The 19,878-nt window shown below is 41.8% G+C and overlaps 1 protein-coding gene across 1 annotated transcript; it reads left to right on the forward strand.

Annotated features, from left to right (window-relative positions):
• The first annotated feature begins 1,065 nt into the window (after positions 1–1,065).
• LOC130127108 (gastrula zinc finger protein XlCGF7.1-like) lies at positions 1,066–18,092 on the forward strand. The gene is made up of 4 exons (XM_056296684.1): positions 1,066–1,069; positions 1,233–1,436; positions 9,334–9,498; positions 17,512–18,092. Exons 1-4 carry the CDS (start codon positions 1,066–1,068, stop codon positions 18,090–18,092), a joined length of 954 nt encoding a protein of 317 aa, XP_056152659.1.
• Positions 18,093–19,878: the final 1,786 nt, after the last annotated feature.

Genomic DNA, 19,878 nt, shown 5'->3' on the forward strand with positions numbered 1-19,878 from the left:
CCACAATGGGTCCCACTGAAAGCCCACTCTGCTTAGTGTGGGCTGCTGCCTGGGGCCCCACCAGGGGCCTTTAGTGTGGGGCCCACACGTGCCACAGTGGGCTGCCCACAGTGGGCCCTTTGTTCCTGCCTGCAGTGGCCTCACATGGGCCCCAAAGAGACATGTTTGCTGGGTGGCCGGGCGCTACAGCTTTGATTTATCGTTCAAACATCGTCTGGTGGTCATCTTCGATTAAATGCCGACGTCTCGGCGACATATTGCCAATTAGCAAACGCTCTCCATGCTATGTCTTGGCGATGTAACTTTATATATCAGGCCGATGTCGGCGAGACGCGTGTGTGCTGTCTTCCTCACTCATCTATGTGACCTCTTCAGTCTCAACTGCACCTCCTCTGAATAGTCAGGACGCCTGTTCAGGGGGGAGGGGGAACTGGGGGGAATAACATGATCCTCCCATGCACTACGTCCCCCTGGTGAAATTCGTCACTGTCAGGTGAAAAGAAGCGGCTGGAGACTCCACATGTATCAGAGGAGGCATGTGGTAGTCTGCAGCCCTCCTCGGATTGGCAGAGGAGGTGGCGGAGCAGCGACAGGAACGGCTCGAAAGAGTGGGGTAATTGGCCAGAAAATTAAAAAAAAAAAATCTTTAACAATACCCATCCCTACCCACACCCATCAAGACCCTGCCACACTGAAGTAGGTTACCCATATGTCTCCATATGAAAGAATGATATATAGTGAAACTTATACAGGCCCTATGTCTTTCAAAATGCCTGTGTTCCTCTTTTTCTTCAGAGCTCCAGAGGAGGAGCCCATGTGAGAGACACATTTACTGGAGTACTTCAAACACCAAGAATGTTTAGGCTGTGAAGCTATTCCCTTGTTAAATATCTACAGAGAGAAGGACTCACCTGTTCCATGGTCAGGACCGGATGCAGTCTTCAGTCTATTTGATAAAACTGAACACTACTCTACTCCACCTAGAGGGACTGTTGATTTGTGCTCAACAACTCTAAATCCTATAAACTGAAAAAAGTGTCCCTTCTTTAAAGAAGTGCTCAAAGTATGGGTGCTACAGATAGGGGTTTTGTTTTGTCACAAGGTTTAGATTAACATGCAAAGTAGTTGTTTCTGGGTAAAACACATCACTTAGTCTACCATGGCTCATAACTAAATTTCAAGTTTACAGTAATAGTTTTATGTAACATATGTATTTTGTCTCTCATCTCTAGACCTCCAGCAGCTCTTAGCTTCTGAAAAGGAGGTTCCCATGGTGAAGCAGGAATGGAGCCCCATTTGGGTCCAGGAGGTGCCAGAGGCCCCATGCGTCAAAGAGGAAGAGGAGGAACTTAGGACCAGTCGGGAGGAAGAGCAGCTTCAGCGACCAGAGGAGGCTTGTATAACCAATTTCCCATTCACCTCTGTGCCTGTGGAGAGTGAGAATGATGAAGAGAAACCTCTGTCCATACAGCTTCATCAAAGCCAAACAGAGAAGTACAGAGTGGTGGAGCCTCCAGCCAGCACTCTAACTGAACAGATGAAAACAGAACCTGATGGAGAGAAATGTGGACAATCAGAACTGGTTAGTAACACTGAAATAAATCATCAAAGATCTCTTCACAAGAAAACCATCAATTGCTCTGTCTGCAGTAAAGGGTTTTCTACAAGAGGACATAGTATGCAGATACACATGAATGAACATACAGGAGAGAAACCCTTTAGTTGCTCAGTCTGTGGTAAAGCGTTTTCTCGAAAAAATTGTGTGCACTCACCTATGAGAATACATACAGGGGAGAAACCTTTTAGATGCTCAGACTGCGGCAAAAGGTTTTCTCAAAGATGTTATTTACGCACACATATGAGAATACATACAGGGGAGAAACCTTTTCCATGCTCAGACTGCAGCAAAAGGTTTTCTCAAATAGGTTATTTACGTGCACATATGAGAATACATACAAGAGAGAAACCATTTAGATGTTCAGACTGCGGCAAAAGGTTTTCTCGAACAAGTCATTTACGTACACACCTGAGAGTACATACAAGGGAGAAACCTTTTAGATGTTCAGACTGTGGCAAAAGGTTTTCTCAAACAAGTAATTTACGCAGACATATGAGAATACATACAGGGGAGAAACCTTTTAGATGCTCAGACTGCGGCAAAGGGTTTTCTCAAATAGATAATTTACATACACACCTGAGAATACATACAGGGGAGAAACCTTTTAGATGCTCAGACTGCGGCAAACAGTTTGCTCGAATAGGTAATTTACGTGATCACCGGAGCGTACATACAAGGGAGAAACCTTTTAGATGTTCAGACTGTGGTAAAGCTTTTACTAGAAGAGCACATATGAATGCACACATATTAATACATACAGGAGAGAAGCCTTTTTGTTGCTCGGTCTGTGGGAAGAACTTTGCTGCAAGAGAAAATATGCAGAGACACATGATCACACATACAGGAGAGAAACCTTTTTGTTGTTCAGTCTGTGGTGAAGCTTTTGCTAGAAAAGCATATATTAATAAACACATGAGGAAACATACAGAGAAGAAACTTTGATGAGTCTTTGGTGAAGGTTTTAATCAAAAGGTCAGTCAGAGGAAACATGACATATCACAGAGAACAAAACAAGATTACTTGGCTGTTCTTGTGGAAACAAATAAAATAATTATTTGTTCACATACCACGATCAGATCATCATATGAATGGCTACATTGGACTTACCAAGTAGTTGAAGTGGAGCCTAGAAGTGGATGTTGAATAACAAAACAAAGAATTTTTTTTATTATTGGCCTAATAACATCAGGCAAAGGGACTGCCGATGGGAAATGTATTTGAAAAATAAAGAGATGAAATTAAACTAGTGCTGGATGTGTTTGGTGTGCTACCATGGTACAGAGCAAACTCCCTTAAGTGGAGTGGTTTCCAATGTGGTAGAAATGAATACATTTAGCTGACAAATATGTTTATTCTAATCCAAATGAGATTAGCACTATTTCCCTGTGTTTTTTTTAAACATTTCTTTATTGAATTATTTTGTTTTAGAAAAATGAACACAGAACAAGGTATATATGTGTACAGAAATACAGCACAGATGATGAGCAAACTATAATTAATAAATTCAAATAATTATTGTTGTTAAAAACAGGAAAGAAAGAGAAAAAAGGGGGGGTGATACAGCCCTAAATGGCTACCAGTTCAATACAGTTCGGCGTTCCATCCATCTTCTTCAATATTACAATTCTCCGGGAAGTTCCAGAAGATGTTCCGAATGCCCCAAAACTTGTCAAGCTTATTCTTTGTGATTTAACTTATATTTTCTAAAGCAAAGTAAAAAGTAATTCCTTTCAGCCATTGTGAAATTACACAGGTTGTTTGTTTCATCCATGAGCAGGCTATACACCATTCAGCTTCCAAAAAGCAGACATTGAGTAGAGATCTTACAGTTTTAGAGGTCACAAAACTATCTGGGTAAATATTCAATATACTTAATTTGGGATTAAGAGGCACCTCTTTACCAATGATCTGACTGGACAGATCCAGCACCTTCTTCCAAAAACCGATTATCTGGGGGCATACCACATACAATGGAGTAAAGACTCTTTCTGGTGGTTACATTTAATACAAGTGTCGGGAATATTAGGGTTAAAGCGACGTAACCTAGTTGGAGTAATGTACATTACTGCTTATCCCTTTCTACTGCAGTAATTTAGAATATGTGTTTGCAGATTGCATTTGAACTAAAGAGCATGCTTCTGACCATTCTTCCACTGTTAAATTCTCTTGTAAATCTGTTCTCCACGCTTGTAATATATTGTGTGAAGACTCTTTGCTCTTACTCACAAAAAGATTGCATAATAATGACACCTGTCCCCTAGAATGTAAAGATTTTAGAATAAGATCTTCTAGGGTGGATAGAGGGGGACGTTTCAAACTATTACACTGTTTGGCCAATATAAAACTTCGCAGTTGAAGATATTTTAAAAAGTGCTTTGAAGGAATTCCATATGTGACCTTAAGTTCTTCAAATGACATGAAACCATTGCCATTATAGAGGTCAGATACCTTAGCTATACCCTGAGCTGCTCAAGTCTTAAATCCTGGGTCCGCTCTTCCTGGCCGCAAATCATCGTTACCAAAGACTGGAGTAAATTGAGATAATTGCGTAGTCTCTCCCAAATACATTAGAGCACTATGCCAAATCATTAATGTATTTTTAAGAAAATGATTTTTATTCTGTTTGATTATCTTGCCCTTATCTGCTGAGTACAAATATAAGTTTAGAGGAATATTCATTAATCGGGATTCCCTTGAGACCTAAGCTGGGGGGGGGGGTCCTTCACAAAGTAAAACATTCTTGCTCTAATTTGAGCTGCCCAATAGCACCATATAAAATTTGGTAAATTTAATCCACCCCTATCATACGGTAAATATAACTGAGAAAGCCTGAGCCTAGCACACTTGTTGTTCCAGATGATGTTTGAAAAAACTTTTTTTAATGAATGAAATAGAGGAGGTGGGGGAGAAAGTGGAATAGATTGAAAAAGGTACATAAACTTAGGCAAAATTGACATTTTTAAAATGTTGATACGTCCAATCATAGATATGGGCAATTTTGCCCATTTATTTATAAGCTGAATAACCTTATTTGTGCGAGGGTTGTAATTGGTTGGTATAATTTTATCAATAGTGGGGGAGATCTCAAAACCCAAATAGGTGAGACCACTTACTGAGACCATAAAAGGCGTATGAGTTGGAGGGTTATACCTTTCAAATTTCGTTTAAAAATAATATTTCAGATTTGCTGTTATTTATTTTGTAGCCTGCAAAGTCACCAAAAGAGCTCATCGGGTCAAGTAAATTAGGTAAAGTCTGTTTCAAATTGGAGCAGAACAAAATTATATCATCTGCATACAGGGCTATACGATGTTCTATGTCTCCTGTCTTTATTCCCATTATCTTAGTATTTTTGCTAATTGCTATGGCAAGTGGCTCGATGGCCAGGGTGAACAACAGGGGATAAAGGGGACAACCATGTGTTGTTCCCCGATGAAGTTTAAAGGGTGTCGCAGAAAGACCATTAGTTAAAATTACAGCCTGTGGGTGAGCGTAAAGGAGCTGGATCCAACTAAGAAACTTTCCCCCTATACCAAATCTTTGTAGGACGTCAAATAAATACTGCCACTCCACTCGGTCAAAGGCCTTCTCGGCATCCAATGACAGAATAGCATTATCCGTGCTGCCAGATTTTTCAAAAACTATATTAAGTACTCTGAATATTGTGAAAGCCTTGCCTTCCCTGGACAAATCCGTTCTGGTCAGAGTGAACCATTTTTGGCAAGAGTATATCTAGTCTTCTAGCTAGTACCTTTCAAAGAATTTTGGTATCATTATTAAGAAGCGAAACTGGCCTATAAGATCCAAAAAGGGTTGGTGTTTTCCCTGCTTTTAGCAGTAGAGTAATTGCTGCCATTTTGAGAGAGGGAGGAAGGGATCCGTTATCAAAAGATTCTTGGAACATATCAAGTAGAGGCGGTATGAGTTTTGTCTGGAAAGTTTTATATATTTCAATTGGGATCCCATCTCATCCAGGGGTCTCCCCCCATACTACGTATAGCCTCAGACAATTCTTCAGCTTTTAGGTCGAGCTCTAGAGAGGCCAGGGAGTCTTTATTTAGGGGTGTGACGTCTAACAAATCCAGAAATTCCTTTTGTTTTTGCCGAGCAGAGGCTGAATAGTCTGAACTATACAAATTATGATAGAAACTCAAGTAAGCCTCATTAATTTATTCGGGATCCGCAGTCACCACACCCTTATCTGCTTGAATTGGGTTGATTGCCCTTTCAGCTTCCAGCTGTTTAATAGGCTAGGAGCTTACTAGCTTTTTCACCTTGCTCATAATCAATAAGATTGCCTCAATTTCATCAGGCTTTTAGCTGCTTTATTTATAGATAGAACATTATATTTAGCTCTTAGCTCATTTAGTTCCACAAATTTCTGTTGGGAGGGATTCTAGAAAAAAATCTTTCAGTTTCCTTTATTCCCTTTTTCAAGTTTTTTCCATTTCCAATCTAAAAGATTTCTGCTTAAAGCTCGTGAAGTTTATAATCTGGCCTCTTAAAAAAGGCTTTAAAAGCTCCCCACTGTACAGCAGCAGATGTCTGGTCCTTATTATATTCAAAATAATAATCAATTTGTGCTCCAATAAAACCCATGCATTCTGGGTCCCTAAGCCAAAATGACTGAAGACACAATCTTGGGGAGTAATAGAAAGAGTTGGGCATATTCAAAATAAGTGAAACCGAAGCATGGTCCGAAATCATTACGCTTTCATACCAGCAACGTGTAATTGTAGATACTAAAGTAGCAGAGACCAAATAGTAATCAATTCTGGAGAATGTCTGACAAGTACTGGAATAACACGAGAAGGTTAGCTGATCAGGATATTCTCTCTGCTACACATCAACGAAATTAAAATCTTTAATATACTGTATTAACTCCTCTCTTATCTGATGATGAGCGGTATCTGTCCCCGTAGATCTGTCTATCTCAGGTTGGAGTGCACAATTAAAATCCCCACCTATGATAAAAGTGCCAGGTAAATCAGCTAGCAATAAAAACAGGTGTCTAAAAAAGGATGGATCGTGATTATTCGTTCCATATACATTGACCTGATTTAATCTAACTGAAACAATTTTGAAATTGATTAATGGGGTATCTGTCAAATCGATCTTCATTAACACTAATAATGTGAAAAGGTACAGAATTATGTATCAGAGGGAGTACCCCACGTGAGTGTGAACTGAATGAAGCCGAAAATACTCGACCCGGACATCTTCTCCTCAGTCTAACTACATCTCCAGAGGTCAAATGAGTTTCTTGGAGAAAAAAAACTATTTTGGCTTTTAATTTTCTTATCCTACTCATGACTTGCTTTAACTTGACAAGTTTGTTCAAACCTCTTACGTTCCAAGAGGTGAACTGAAGCTCAGAGGACATGTTGTTATAATATCAACCAAGATGAGTTGAGCAAATTTGGATGGGCTGGGAGGCAGAAGAAAAAAAATCAAAAGAAATGTGCCATAGAACATTGTAAACACAACAAAGTGTACTTCCCCAAATGAAATACACCCACCCCCTCCCACAATAAACATATCCAAACAGCCCCAAAAAGGAGCCTACCTATGGCGCTTAGCTGGTCCGCCCATGTCAATATCATGGAGAGGAACAGCATGCTTAGCAATCAAAACAGAGCCCCACGTGTAACATTATCAGTAGTGGAAGCTATTACAACCAAACAGCCTAAACACTTTGCAAGATTTAAACCAATTCCGTTATTAGCCTACAGCTAATGTCGATATTATTAAATTATGTCCATGCGGTAATACGTACATAAAGTCGATGCTCAGAGCGTGTTGCCCCAGCCTCCTGACTGTAAACCTTCAGTCCACGCACAAACGTCTCCGCTCCCATCGCCGTGTCAGAGATGCGCCGTTTCCCCTTGAACGTCACCAGAAGTTCAGCAGGGTGAAATATTCCGTATCGCAGGTCCGGGATAGGGAGGGAGGCCAGCTCCTTCTTCGCCGTGTCAAAAACATTCCTTCGCTTGAGCTATTCGGCAGAAACGTCGGGGAAACATGACTATCTGGTTATGACAAGATATTTGACCCTTGCTTCTGGCAGCTTTCATGACCCGAGACTTATCACGCATGTAAGGTTAATGAAAAGTGAAAAGGAGTGGAATATAGGTTCATTTTAATGTATTCGAATGCACCCTTACTCAGAAACAATCTACCAACTGCTCCTCGTTTACGACACAATTTCCTAGAGTTTTTTTCCCCCACATTACAGATTATTTTGCAGAGAGGTCATCTGGTGTTTCTCAAGCCAATTTGGTATTTGAACAATTGCAGACCTTCCGACTCGAAAACATCGTCAAAATTGGGGATGATGTGGGAGAGTAGGAGCAAGACGGAATACCTATGCATGAATGAGAGGGAGGACAGTGGAATGGTCAGGATGCAAGGAGTGGAGGTGACGAAGGCATATGAGTTTAAATACTTGGGGTCAACTGTCCAAAGTAATGGGGAGTGCAGAAGAGAGGTAAAGAAGAGAGTGCAGGCAGGGTGGAGTGGGTGGAGAAGAGTGTCAGGAGTGATGTGTGACAGAAGGGTCCCAGCAAGAGTTAAAGGGAAGCTTTACAAGATGGTTGTGAGACCAGCTATGTTACAGTGGCACTGATGAAAAGACAGGAGGTAGAGCTGGAGGTGGCAGAGTTGAAGATGCTAAGATTTTCATTGGGAGTGATGAAGAAGGACAGGATTAGGATTGATTATTTTAGAGGGACAGCTCAGGTTGGACGGTTTGTAGACAAAGCAAGAGAGGCAAGATTGAAATGGTTTGGACATGTGTGGAGGAGAGATGCTGGGTATATTGGGAGAAGGATGTTGAATATGGAGCTGCCAGGGAAGAGGAAAAGAGGAAGACCAAAGAGGAGGTTTATGGCTCTGGTGAGGGAAGACATGCAGGTGGCTGGTGTGACAGAGGAAGATGCAGAAGACAGGAAGAAATGGAAACGGATGAGCCACTGTGGCGACCCCTAACGGGAGCATCCGAAAGTAGTTGTAGTAGTAGGTGATGATGATGTGGGAGAATTTTATTCTCGACACACTGTTTTCTATGGTCAATCAATCAATGTCTAATACTTACGAGTCTGATGTGAATAGGTTTATTGTTAGTATAACAAAAATAGGTTCAACAATATACCGAGTTGCTCCATGGAACAACTTAAACAACCTGTTTAAAGCATTCTGTTTTATACTGTAGCTTGATCCCACCTACTGTGGAGTTTAACCACGCCTTTGACTCCAGATTATGTCCCACTATACACCATTATTTTCTTGTTAAGGCATTGTTTTGGGTTTGCAGAAGAAATGGGTTTCCAGGAGAGAAATGTGGAAGGACAGATAGATAGTGGTGGATTTTGCGAAAAGGATGGATATGGCTGTGGTGAATACATATTTCAAGAAGAGGGAGGAACACAGAGTGACGTTGTAGCGTTGTGGTTGTAGCATGACTACAGACCCACAGTCAAGTTTGGACACAACAGACAAAACTGACATAAATCATCAGAGATCTCTTCAACAGAAAACCATCAATTGCTTTGTCTGCGGTAAAGGGTTTTCTAAGCGGGTGTATGCTGGTACACATGAATGAACATACAGGGGAGAAACCCTTTAGTTGGTCAGTCTGTGGTAAAGTGTTTTCTCGAAAAGAGCATGTCTAATCACATATGAGAATACATACAGGGAGAAGCCTTTTACATGCTCAGACTGCGGTAAAGCTTTTACTAGAAGAGCACATATGAATAAACACATGATAATACATACAGGGAAGAAACCTTTTTGTTGCTCGGTCTGTGGGAAGAGCTTTGCTTCAAGAGAAAATATGCAGGATCACATGAGCATACATACAGGAGAAAAGCCTTTCAGTTGTTCACTATGTGGTGAAGCTTTTGCTAGAAAAGCATATATGAATACACACATGAGAATACACACAGATAAGAAACCGTGATGAGTATTTGGTGAAGGTTTTAGTCAAAAAAACCAGTCAGAGGAAACATGACATATCTCAGAGAACAAAACGCGATTACTGGGCTCTTGTGGAAAAAAATCCCTATTTGTTCCCGTGCCACGATCAGGTCATCATATGAATCTCTACATTGGACTTACCACATGGTTAAAATGGAGCCAAAAAGTGGATGTTGAATATTAATTTTTACCTAACAGCATCAGGCAAAGGGAGTGCTGATGAAAAATGTGTTTGAAAAATAAAGAGATGACTTGACTAGTGCTGGATGTGTTTGGTGTGCTACCATGGTACAGCACAAACTCCATAAAGTATTTTCCAATGTGGTAGAGAGGAATACATTTAGCTGATGAATATGAACATGTTTATTCTAATACAAATGAGGTTAACACTATTTCCCTATGGTTTTGATTTGTCCCTGACATCTACTGGCACCTCATGCATGACATTTTTTTTTCTTTTTGTTGATAATAATATGACGCTCAAGATCACAAAGAAGAGACCTATATAGATGCAAAAAGTCATCCAGACTTTGAGGGGCAGGAGCGAATAAAATAAAGGACACAAGCTGTATGCAGTAGGGCACCAGTGCAGAGTGGCGATGCATTTATGGTCCACTGGAAGGACACATTAATGCAGTGGGTCACGTTGTCGCCACTGAAAGGGCACCCTGGAGGGCACTTTAGCAAGTTTTCTCTACCATAGGGGCATCCAAGAGGGCACCTTTTCTGTGTTTTTTCGAACATGAGGGCACTGAATCAAACACACACACACACACACACACACACACACACACACACACACACACACACACACACACACACACACACACACACACACACACACACACACTTGCTTGCTTGCTTGCTGGTTGTCCATCGTGCCCGATGATGACCATCTTCTTCTATTTGTGGGTCCTTTGAGGACTCAGATAGCAGAAGATACCTGCGCAGAGATGGTTTTTAAAGTGGCATGGGGGGTGCGCTTCTCCCAACGCCACATGACTTGATTGTAGAGGAGATGGTTCCGATGGCAAGGGGGATCCCTAGACGACCGGCACCTCCAGACAACTGCAGGGGGCTGCCGGAAATCCAGTTTTTTGGAAACCGCCTCGAAGCGTGCCGCCACAGCTTGCTTTTCTGTTGGGGTAAGCTCCCTTAGCCTTATGTCTTCCAGACTCACCCACAAGGCAGCGGGGCAGTGGTTGATAGGTGCCAGGGTGGGTCCACCAGGGTGGGCCTGCACACCATATCTCTGGGGCCCACTGCTGCTCCGAGATCCCCTGCCAAGTTAGCCTGGGGCCGCAAGACCCCAGTTACCATGTGTGGCCACGGGGAGGCCTGGCAGGAGTCTTGGTGAAGGAGAGGCTATGTACTGGCAAGGGAAGGCTTACGCGCTAGAATGCTTCCCTATTCGCCACAAAGGCTAGCCAGCGGCAGCAAGCTAAGGGCAGGAAGGACACAAGCGGGTTGGAAGAACACGTGCACCTTCCCTCCAACTACACACTGCTGCACTAGACGCATCACAACACTCTGTGTGTATGTACACACACACACACTACACACACACACACCGTGTCCGTGAATGTTCTCATTCATCCAGGTCATGTTTATCCAAAGGAGTTGCACTTGATTCAACTCATTTAGACACACACACCCCCTCCCCAGAGACCACCACTGGTCATCTGACGTCGGTATTAATCATTTTTTAAGGATACGAAATAAAAATGAAAGGAAAAAATGTACTTTAACTATAGGCTTTAGAAAAACTATAGGCTGATAGCCTGCCCCCCCCCCATGTTCAACAAACAATAAATATTGTTGTTTCTTTTATGTGGCTCTGTTATGCGCCATTTTCCTCATGCCTCATGTATGAAGGATTGACAAGCAGTACACAAAAACCGAATAATTTTTGTCGTACGCAAAAAAATAAATGGATTCATCGTTGGAGGAGCAGCCCGAGTTGTATGATTACAGTGACTGGAGATGTTTTAAGAGAATATAACTTTATTTTCTTAATATTATTTCATTTTATTTTATTTTATTATTAGAATTGTTGAACGTATAGTTAGATTCCCAAGCCATACTCTGTTACAGTTCGTAGCGGTAACGCCGCCAGAAATATCAAAAGGCAAATCCCAAGAAGAAGAAGAAGAAGAAGAAGAGGAAGAGGAAGAGGAAGAACCCTGCCCCGGAAGTAAATTCAGAGCCCAGACGAGCGGCGGGAAATGTAATGGCGATACAGTCGGAGCCCAGTAATCAAGCTCACTGAAAATACTATCGTCAGAAAATGTCTTTTATCAAACCACTGAGATCGATTATTGATCACTCGATCAGTGAAGCATCTGAGGACTTGGACAGAAGGATCGCAGAGTGCGAGGATGAAATTTCGCGTCTAAAGAAGGAAAACTATCGACAAAGGAAGAAACTGGACGCTATTTATAAACCTGACGTACGGATATACAGATTAGGTATGTACAATTAAAAAGTTTAAATTATTCTTATTCACATCATCGATATCATTTATTTAGCGCAATTTTTTCTGGTGTTGGATGAAAACATTGTGCCCGTGTTGAAGCCAACTCTTCCTCTGCCTCCAAGTTGAAGAGGAGCTGCACACATGCAGACATGTTTGGACTGCAAAACTGAAATATATGCCCATCTGACGTGGTACGGTGGCACAGTGGTTAGTGCGGTCACCTCACAGCAAGAAGGTCCAGGGTGTGGGCCTCGGGGTTGTCCAACTTTGGGGGTCGTCCTCTGCGTGGAGTTTGCATGTTCTCCCGGTGTCTGCGTGGGTTTCCTCAGGGTGCTCCGGCATCCTCCCACAGTCCAAAGACACGTAGGTCAGGTGAATCGGCCGTACTAAATAGTCCCAAGGTGTGTGTGTGTGTGTGTGTGTGTGTGTGTGTGTGTGTGTGTGTGTGTGTGTGTGTGTGTGTGTCGGCCCTGTTTAGTGGCGTGGCGGCTTGTCCAGGGTGTCTCCCCGCCTGCCGCCCCATGGCTGCTGGGATAGGCTCCAGCATCCTCACGCCCCTGAGAGCAGGATAAGCAGTTGGGATAATGGATGGATGGATGTCCATCTCAGTGAGACATTAGTGTCGGAGGAAAGATTAGCTTTTTTTTCGCGAATAAGATAATAACAACAAAATCTGAATTTCCCGTAATACATCTGCCTAAGTGGAGTCATCAGTAGAGGTCTTCATAGTGTCTTATTGGTTTCGGTCGTTATCCCGCTGTATTGTTTATAAGGGTGGGAATACCTGCAGTCAGTTGAGACTGAAGAGGTCACTTAGATGAGTGATGAAACGTTTCTGTCCATGAACGTTGTGTCCAGATGAACTGATTCAACTTTGATTTTCTTTCCTGGATTATTGAGCATGTGTTACCTCCCGAACCTGCCGGCCAGGAGGCAACAAGTTCTCAAACCTGCCTGTCCTGTATTGTGTTGAAGAATAGCAGACATACACGTTGAGCTGGTGTCAACTTAACGGCAGGAGGATTTATTATGGTACAGAACAACATACAGCATTGTTGTCAAAACTGGCAAGTGAAAACAAAACAACAATACACAATGCTGTCCCTCTTATTTACTCAAATAAACACGTTCATTGTTTAGTGTGAACCATAGCTGTAGATCCAGGTTGAAACAGGTAGTTCATAAAAGAGAAAAAAAATCAATCGCCTAAATAATATCACACTATTTGAATCAATCACTAAAAAAACAAAATGTATATATGACCAAATATATTTTGTTCACTAATGTAATAGTTACATATTACACTTCCTTTAGATTTTTAACTTTCATTTTAATCTTTTTAACTTTAATAACTAACAACTCAACAGCCCCCTAGTAGACTTGATTCGATCATCGACTCCTGCACTGTTTTGTTCGCACTGACGCCTCCGATTCTGTAGTGGGGCTGCGTGTGGCTTGTTTCTAGCTTGTTGGCTAAGCTAACCAAACGACCATGCCACCCTTGCCCCGTGAGGATTGTGAGCTACTAATGAAAGCAAATGGAAAGATCGCTGACTTTGAAGAGGATGTTTGAACGCTTTCCGATGAACTCCATAAAAAAGACCCCCTTTGTGTGTGTGTGTGTGTGTGTGTGTGTGTGTGCGTGCGCGCGCGCGCCCCCCCCCCCCCATGTTCTCCCCAATTGTACCCATCCAGTCACCTCACTCTTCCGAGCCATTGTGGTGGCTGCTCCATCCACCCCCTCTGCCGATCAGGGGAGGGCTGCAGACACCTCCGTGAAGTTGGCACCCCATGTAATCAGAACCTGCTTAAAAGTATTATCATTCATTAGTGCTGCGTTTGTGCCACAAAAAAAGTGTGCAAAAACCAGCTATCCAAAGGAGTTGAGTCAAGTGCGACTTGACTTGGTATGTTGTGTTGAGGATAACCGTGCATCTCCCCTTATCTGCTGGAAGGATAGTGACGTTTTCATCCTTGCTCAGGGCTGTCACGGCTTTCCTTTCCTCCATGGTTAGGTTGGAAGGAGGGAGCTTCACATTGGACAGAGCTGCTGATACCTTTAACCTAAGCTGTTCCACCTCGGTTTCCGTTAGATTGTTTTTCCTTATGGCTGATTCTGTGGATGTGATGAGGTCAACTATAGGTAGTTGTTTGGGTGTCATGGCGAAGTTCAGTCCTTTGGCTAAGACCTCCTTCTCTGGTTGGGTAAGTACCTTGTCCGACAGATTCTTGATCCATCTGTTTTGCGTTCCGTTTTGTGTGGGATGTTCTGTCTTTTGTCTCCAGGTAAGTATATCTGCTTGGCTAGTGTTGTTGGTTCGTCGCTGTACGTTTTGAAACTTCCTTGTCTGCCTTTCTTTGGTTTTGTGGTGTTGAGATAGTTGGGCTTTCTTGGTGAAATCAGTGATCCTCTCTAAGACTGCATCAGGCAAGTGGGATGTTATTTGCTGGAGTAGTTGATCAGATTTCTCCTTCGGCCCTTCAATAGTGAAATGGACCTGTCTCACTCTTTCATTCAGGAGTTGATTCTGTGCCTTCTCTATGATTCTGTATGTTCTATGTCCTTTCATTGTGGTACACAGGCGCAGGCTAGTGGGTATGAGCCTGTGTTGTCTGCATCTCAGATTGAATCGCAAGTGGTTTCTGTAGTCTGCAGTCTTCCGAGCCATCCTTTCATATTCCCTCACCATTTTAAGGGTGTCAGACCCAAATTGTTCCGCAACATGTCTGTGAATGTTCTCATTCATCCAGGTCATGGTTATCCAAAGGAGTTGAATCAAGTGCGACTGGACTTGGTATGATACCAAGTCATACCAAGTCCAGTCGCACTTGATTCAACTCCTTTGGATAACCATTACCTGGGTGAATGAGAACATTCACAGTCATGCAAAAACCAGCTGTTTTTTTTATTTTTTTTTTACCTGACTGAAGAGTTTCGCCAAGGGGACGTAGCACCTGCGAGGATCACGCTACCCCGCCCCCCACCCCCGCGCCGCCGCCCGACCAGAGGAGGCGCTAGTGCAGCGACCACAACACAGAACCACATCCAATCCCCGTATTGGTAGGCAACGGAATAATTATAATAACAATCTCCCTGCCTGCTGCCCAGTGACTGCTGGGCTAGGCTCCGGCATCCTCACGACCCTGAGAGCAGGATAAGCGGTTTGGATAATGGATGGGTGGATGACATTAATAATGATAATAATAAACTCCATTTATACAGCACTTTTCTAAACAAGGTTACAAAGTGCTTCACAGAACAGGATGAAATTGTGAAAAATGACAACCAAAAAATTGTAAGAGAATTACACAATACACACTACTGCTACGCTACCCGGACACCCTGTATCATTAAGATTTTAATTGACTACTGCTGTTACCAATGCTACTTTAATTATACTCTTATTGGGTTCATTCACTGCTGTTGTCAGGCTGTGACAAGCAGCATGCCTGCACCGAATGACTAATCTGCTGAGCCATAATAACACTCTTGCCTTGACATCATTTAAAAAAACAACATAGCACTGCGGCCTTAAGCAGCAACTAGATGGTGAGAAAACATCTCATCGGTGCGCTCATCAGTGGCAACGGTATTTTTGAACAAATGGGTTAATTTAAAACATTTTGCAGCATCAGCCTCGATTTTTTTTTTCTTTATCTCTCTGACCTTTTCCGTTCCACCTTTTGCTTTTTGGGACCTTTATCCATTTGATGCTAGCTTTATTTTCGATTAAACTTATAAAGTTTAGTTTCCATTCATTCTCTCTTGATTTGATTATTTCCTGTTTGACCTCTGACATGGATGGATGCATCCACTTGAAAGGATGAGGGAGAGCGAGGGTAGCACTTCCAGCACCTGCCTTACAGTATAGTTAGCCTATTGACAACTGGGACCGTGTAACTGCCAGTCAGATGTCTTTATGCATGTTTAATAGTCCAGGTAAGAAAATCAAAGAAAGTTGAATTACTTCATGTGGACACGTTTATTGAGAGAAATGTTTCATCACTCATCTAAGTGACCTCTTCTGTCTCAACTGCGCCTCCTCTGGATGGTCGGTGTGCCTGTTTGGGGTGGGGGGGATAGCTTGATGCTCCCATGCGCTATGTTTCCCTGGTGAAGTTCGTCACTGTCAGGTGAAAAGAGGTGGCTGGCGACTCCATATGTACTGGAGGAGGCATGTGGTAGTCTGCAGCCCTCCCCAGATTGGCGGGGGGGGGGGGTGACACAGCGACTGGAAAGGCTTCGAAGAGTGGGGTAATTTGCCGGAAACAATTGGGAAGAAAACGGGGGAAATTTAAAAAAAAAATCTTAAAGGTACCCATCCCTAACCAGACCCAACAAGACCCTGCCACCCTAAAGTAGGTTACCCATACATCGCCATGTGAAAGAATGATCCTTACTGAAACTTGTACAGACCCTGTGTCTTTCAAAGCACCTCTGTTCCTCTTTCTTCAGTGCTCCAGAGGAGGAGCCCATGTGAGAGACACATTTACTGGAGTACCTCAAGCACCAAGAGGGTTTTAGGCTATTAAGCTATTCCCTGATTAAATATCTACAGAGAGGACTCATCTTTTCCATGGTCAGGACAGGATGTAGTCTTCAGTCTATTTGATAAAACTGAACACTATTCCACCTAGTGGGACTGTTGATTTGTGCTCAACAACTCTCTAAACCCTATAAATTGAAAAAGTTGGCCCTGCTTTACAGAAGTGCTCAAATTGTTGATGCTACAGATATGTTTATTTATTTATTTGTTTATTTTTGTTGTTGTTGCAAGGTTTAGGTTAACATGCAAAGTATTTGTTTTTGAGTAAAACAGACATCACTTAGTATATCATGGCTCATAACTCAATTTAAAGCGTACAGTTTAAAGCATACAGTAATGGTTTTATGTAACGTATGTATTTTGTCTCTCATCCCTAGACCCCCAGCAGCTCTTAGATTCTGAAAAGGAGGTTCCCATGGTGAAGCTGGAATGGAGCCCTATTTGGGGCCAGGAGGCTCCAGAGGCCCCATGCATCAAAGAGGAAGAGGAGGAACTTTGGACCAGTCGGGAGGAAGAGCAGGCTTGTATAGCCAAGTTCCTATTCACCCCTGTACCTGTGAAGAGTGAAAATGATGAAGAGAAACCTCTGTCCATACAGCTTCATCAAAGCCAAACAGGGAAGTACAGAGTGGTGGAGCCTCCAGCCAGCACTCTAACTGAACAGATGAAAACAGAACCTGATGGAGAGAAAAGTGGACTATCGGAACTAGTTAGTAACCGAGATCAAGATGATGATTTAGGAACTACCAGTGATGGTCAGCCCCTTTCCTCAGACTCCTATCAAAGTGAGGCTGAAGATAGTGATGATGGTTGTAGCAAGACTAGAGAACCACAGTCAAGTTTGGACACAACAGACAACACTGAAATAAATCATCAGAAGAAAACTATCAATTGCCCTGTCTGCGGTAAAGGGTTTTCTAGAAGAGGATGTATGCTGATGCACATGAATAAACATACAGATGAGAAACCCTTTAGTTGCTCAGTCTGTGGTAAAGTGTTTTCTCGAAAAAATTATGTGCCTTTGCATATGAGAATACATACAGGGGAGAAACCTTTTACATGCTCAGACTGCGGCAAAAGGTTTTCTCAAACAAGTAATTTACGCACGCACATGAGAATGCATAAAGGGGAGAAACCTTTTAGATGCTCAGACTGCGGCAAAAGGTTTTCTCGAATAGGTAATTTACATATACACCTGAGAGTACATACAATGGAGAAACCTTTTACATGCTCCGACTGTGGTAAAGGTTTTACTAGAAGAGCACATATGAATACACACATGATATTACATACAGGAGAGAAGCCTTTTTGTTGCTCGGTCTGTGGGAAGAACTTTGCTTCAAAAGAAAGAATGCGGACTCACATGATCGTACATACAGGAGAGAAACCTTTTTATTGTTCAGTCTGTGGTGAAGCTTTTGCTAGAAAAGTTTATGTTACTACACACATGAGAAAACATACAGAGAAGAAACCTTGATGAGTGTTTGGTGAAGGTTTTAGTCAAAAGGCCAGTAAGAGGAAACATGATGTATCACAGAGAACAAAACGAGATTACTCGGCTCTTCTTATGGAAACAAAGAAAAAAAAATCATTTGTTCACATGCCATGATAAGATCATCATATGAATCTCTACATTGGACTAACCAATTGATCAAAGTGTAGCCTAAAAGTAGATGTTGAATATATATATATATTAAAAAAAATCTTTTTTTGTTGTTGTTGCCTAACAACAACAGGCAAAGGGAGTGCCGATGGAAAATATATTTGAAAAATAAAGAGATGATAATAAACTAGTGCTGGATGTGTTTGGTGTGCTACCGTGGTACAGAACAAACTCCATAAAGTGGAGAGGTTTCCAATGAGGCAGAGAGTAATCCATTTAGCTGATGAATTTGAATATGTTTATTCTAATGCAAATGAGATGAACACTATTTCCCTGTGGGTTAATTTGTCCCTGACATCTACTGACACCACATGCATGACCCAATTTAAAAAAAATATTTTTTTTGAATAATATGATATTCAAGCTCAAAGAAGAGACCTACTATATAGGTGCAAAAAGTCATCCAGACTGTTTGAGGGGCAGGGGTGGAAAAAAAAAGGACACCAGCCGTATGCAGTGGGGCACCATTGCAGAGAGTGGTGGTGCATTTATGGCCCACTGGAAGGACACCCATTAATGCACTGGATCACGTTTTCTCGAGTGGAAGGGCACCCTAGAGGGCACTTTACCACGTTTAGCTACCATGGGGGCATCCAAGAGGGCACATTTGTGGTGTTTTTTCGAACATGTGGGCATTACATTTCACTTTACCCCCCCCCCCCACGCCAGAAACCACCAGTGATGTCATCTGACGTCGGTATTATTCGTTTTTTAAGGATATTGAATAAAGATGAAAGGAAAAAAATGTACAAACGGGCAAACTATAGGCTGATAGCCTGGAGGAGGGGGGGGGTCCATCCTCAACAAACATTAAATGTTGCTTTTATGTGGCTTTGTAATGCGCCATTTTCTTCAAGTATGAAAGACTGTCAAGCAGAAACCAAAAACCGAATACTTTTTTGTCGTATGCAAAAAATAAATGGATTCGTCGTTGTACAGGAGCAACCCGAGTTGTATGATTACAGTGACGAGACATTTTAAGAGAATATAACTCTTATTTTCTTCTTATCATTTATTTTTTTCATTTTCTTTTCTTTTATTATTGGAATTGTTGAATGCATAGTTAGATTCCCAAGCTATACTCTTTTTTTTGATTTATTGAACAAAACATATATACAAGAAAATATTACATCACAATAGGACAAAAAGTAGTTACAAAAATATAAATTATTTCACAATTAAAATTTACATATCCATAAAAAAAAGACAAAATAAAAAAGCTCGAGATAAGGATTTAAGTTAAATTATATTCTTCACATAGTCTTCTGGTTTTGCTGGCTTTAGGATTCATGCATTCTTTTAAAGATCCTAAATAGGATGAAAGAAGTGCTTTGAATACACTAATGTTTGGACGCTGGTGTGCAAATTTGGTACAATGAATATGAAATTTAGCAAATATTAATAGAAGGTTGATAATATACATTTTTTCTGAACTTATTTCCTCATTTTGTGACAGACCAAATAAAACATGATGGATGTTCAGTTTACAAGAAGAGTAAATTTTGTTATTTATGAGATTATTTAGATCAATCCAAAAAACATGAGAGTAAGTACAATCCCAAAATAAATGACATATGGTTTCATCCACATTGCCACAAAA

This window comes from Lampris incognitus, chromosome 17 (genome assembly GCF_029633865.1).
Source record: "Lampris incognitus isolate fLamInc1 chromosome 17, fLamInc1.hap2, whole genome shotgun sequence".
Classification (NCBI taxonomy): domain Eukaryota; kingdom Metazoa; phylum Chordata; class Actinopteri; order Lampriformes; family Lampridae; genus Lampris; species Lampris incognitus.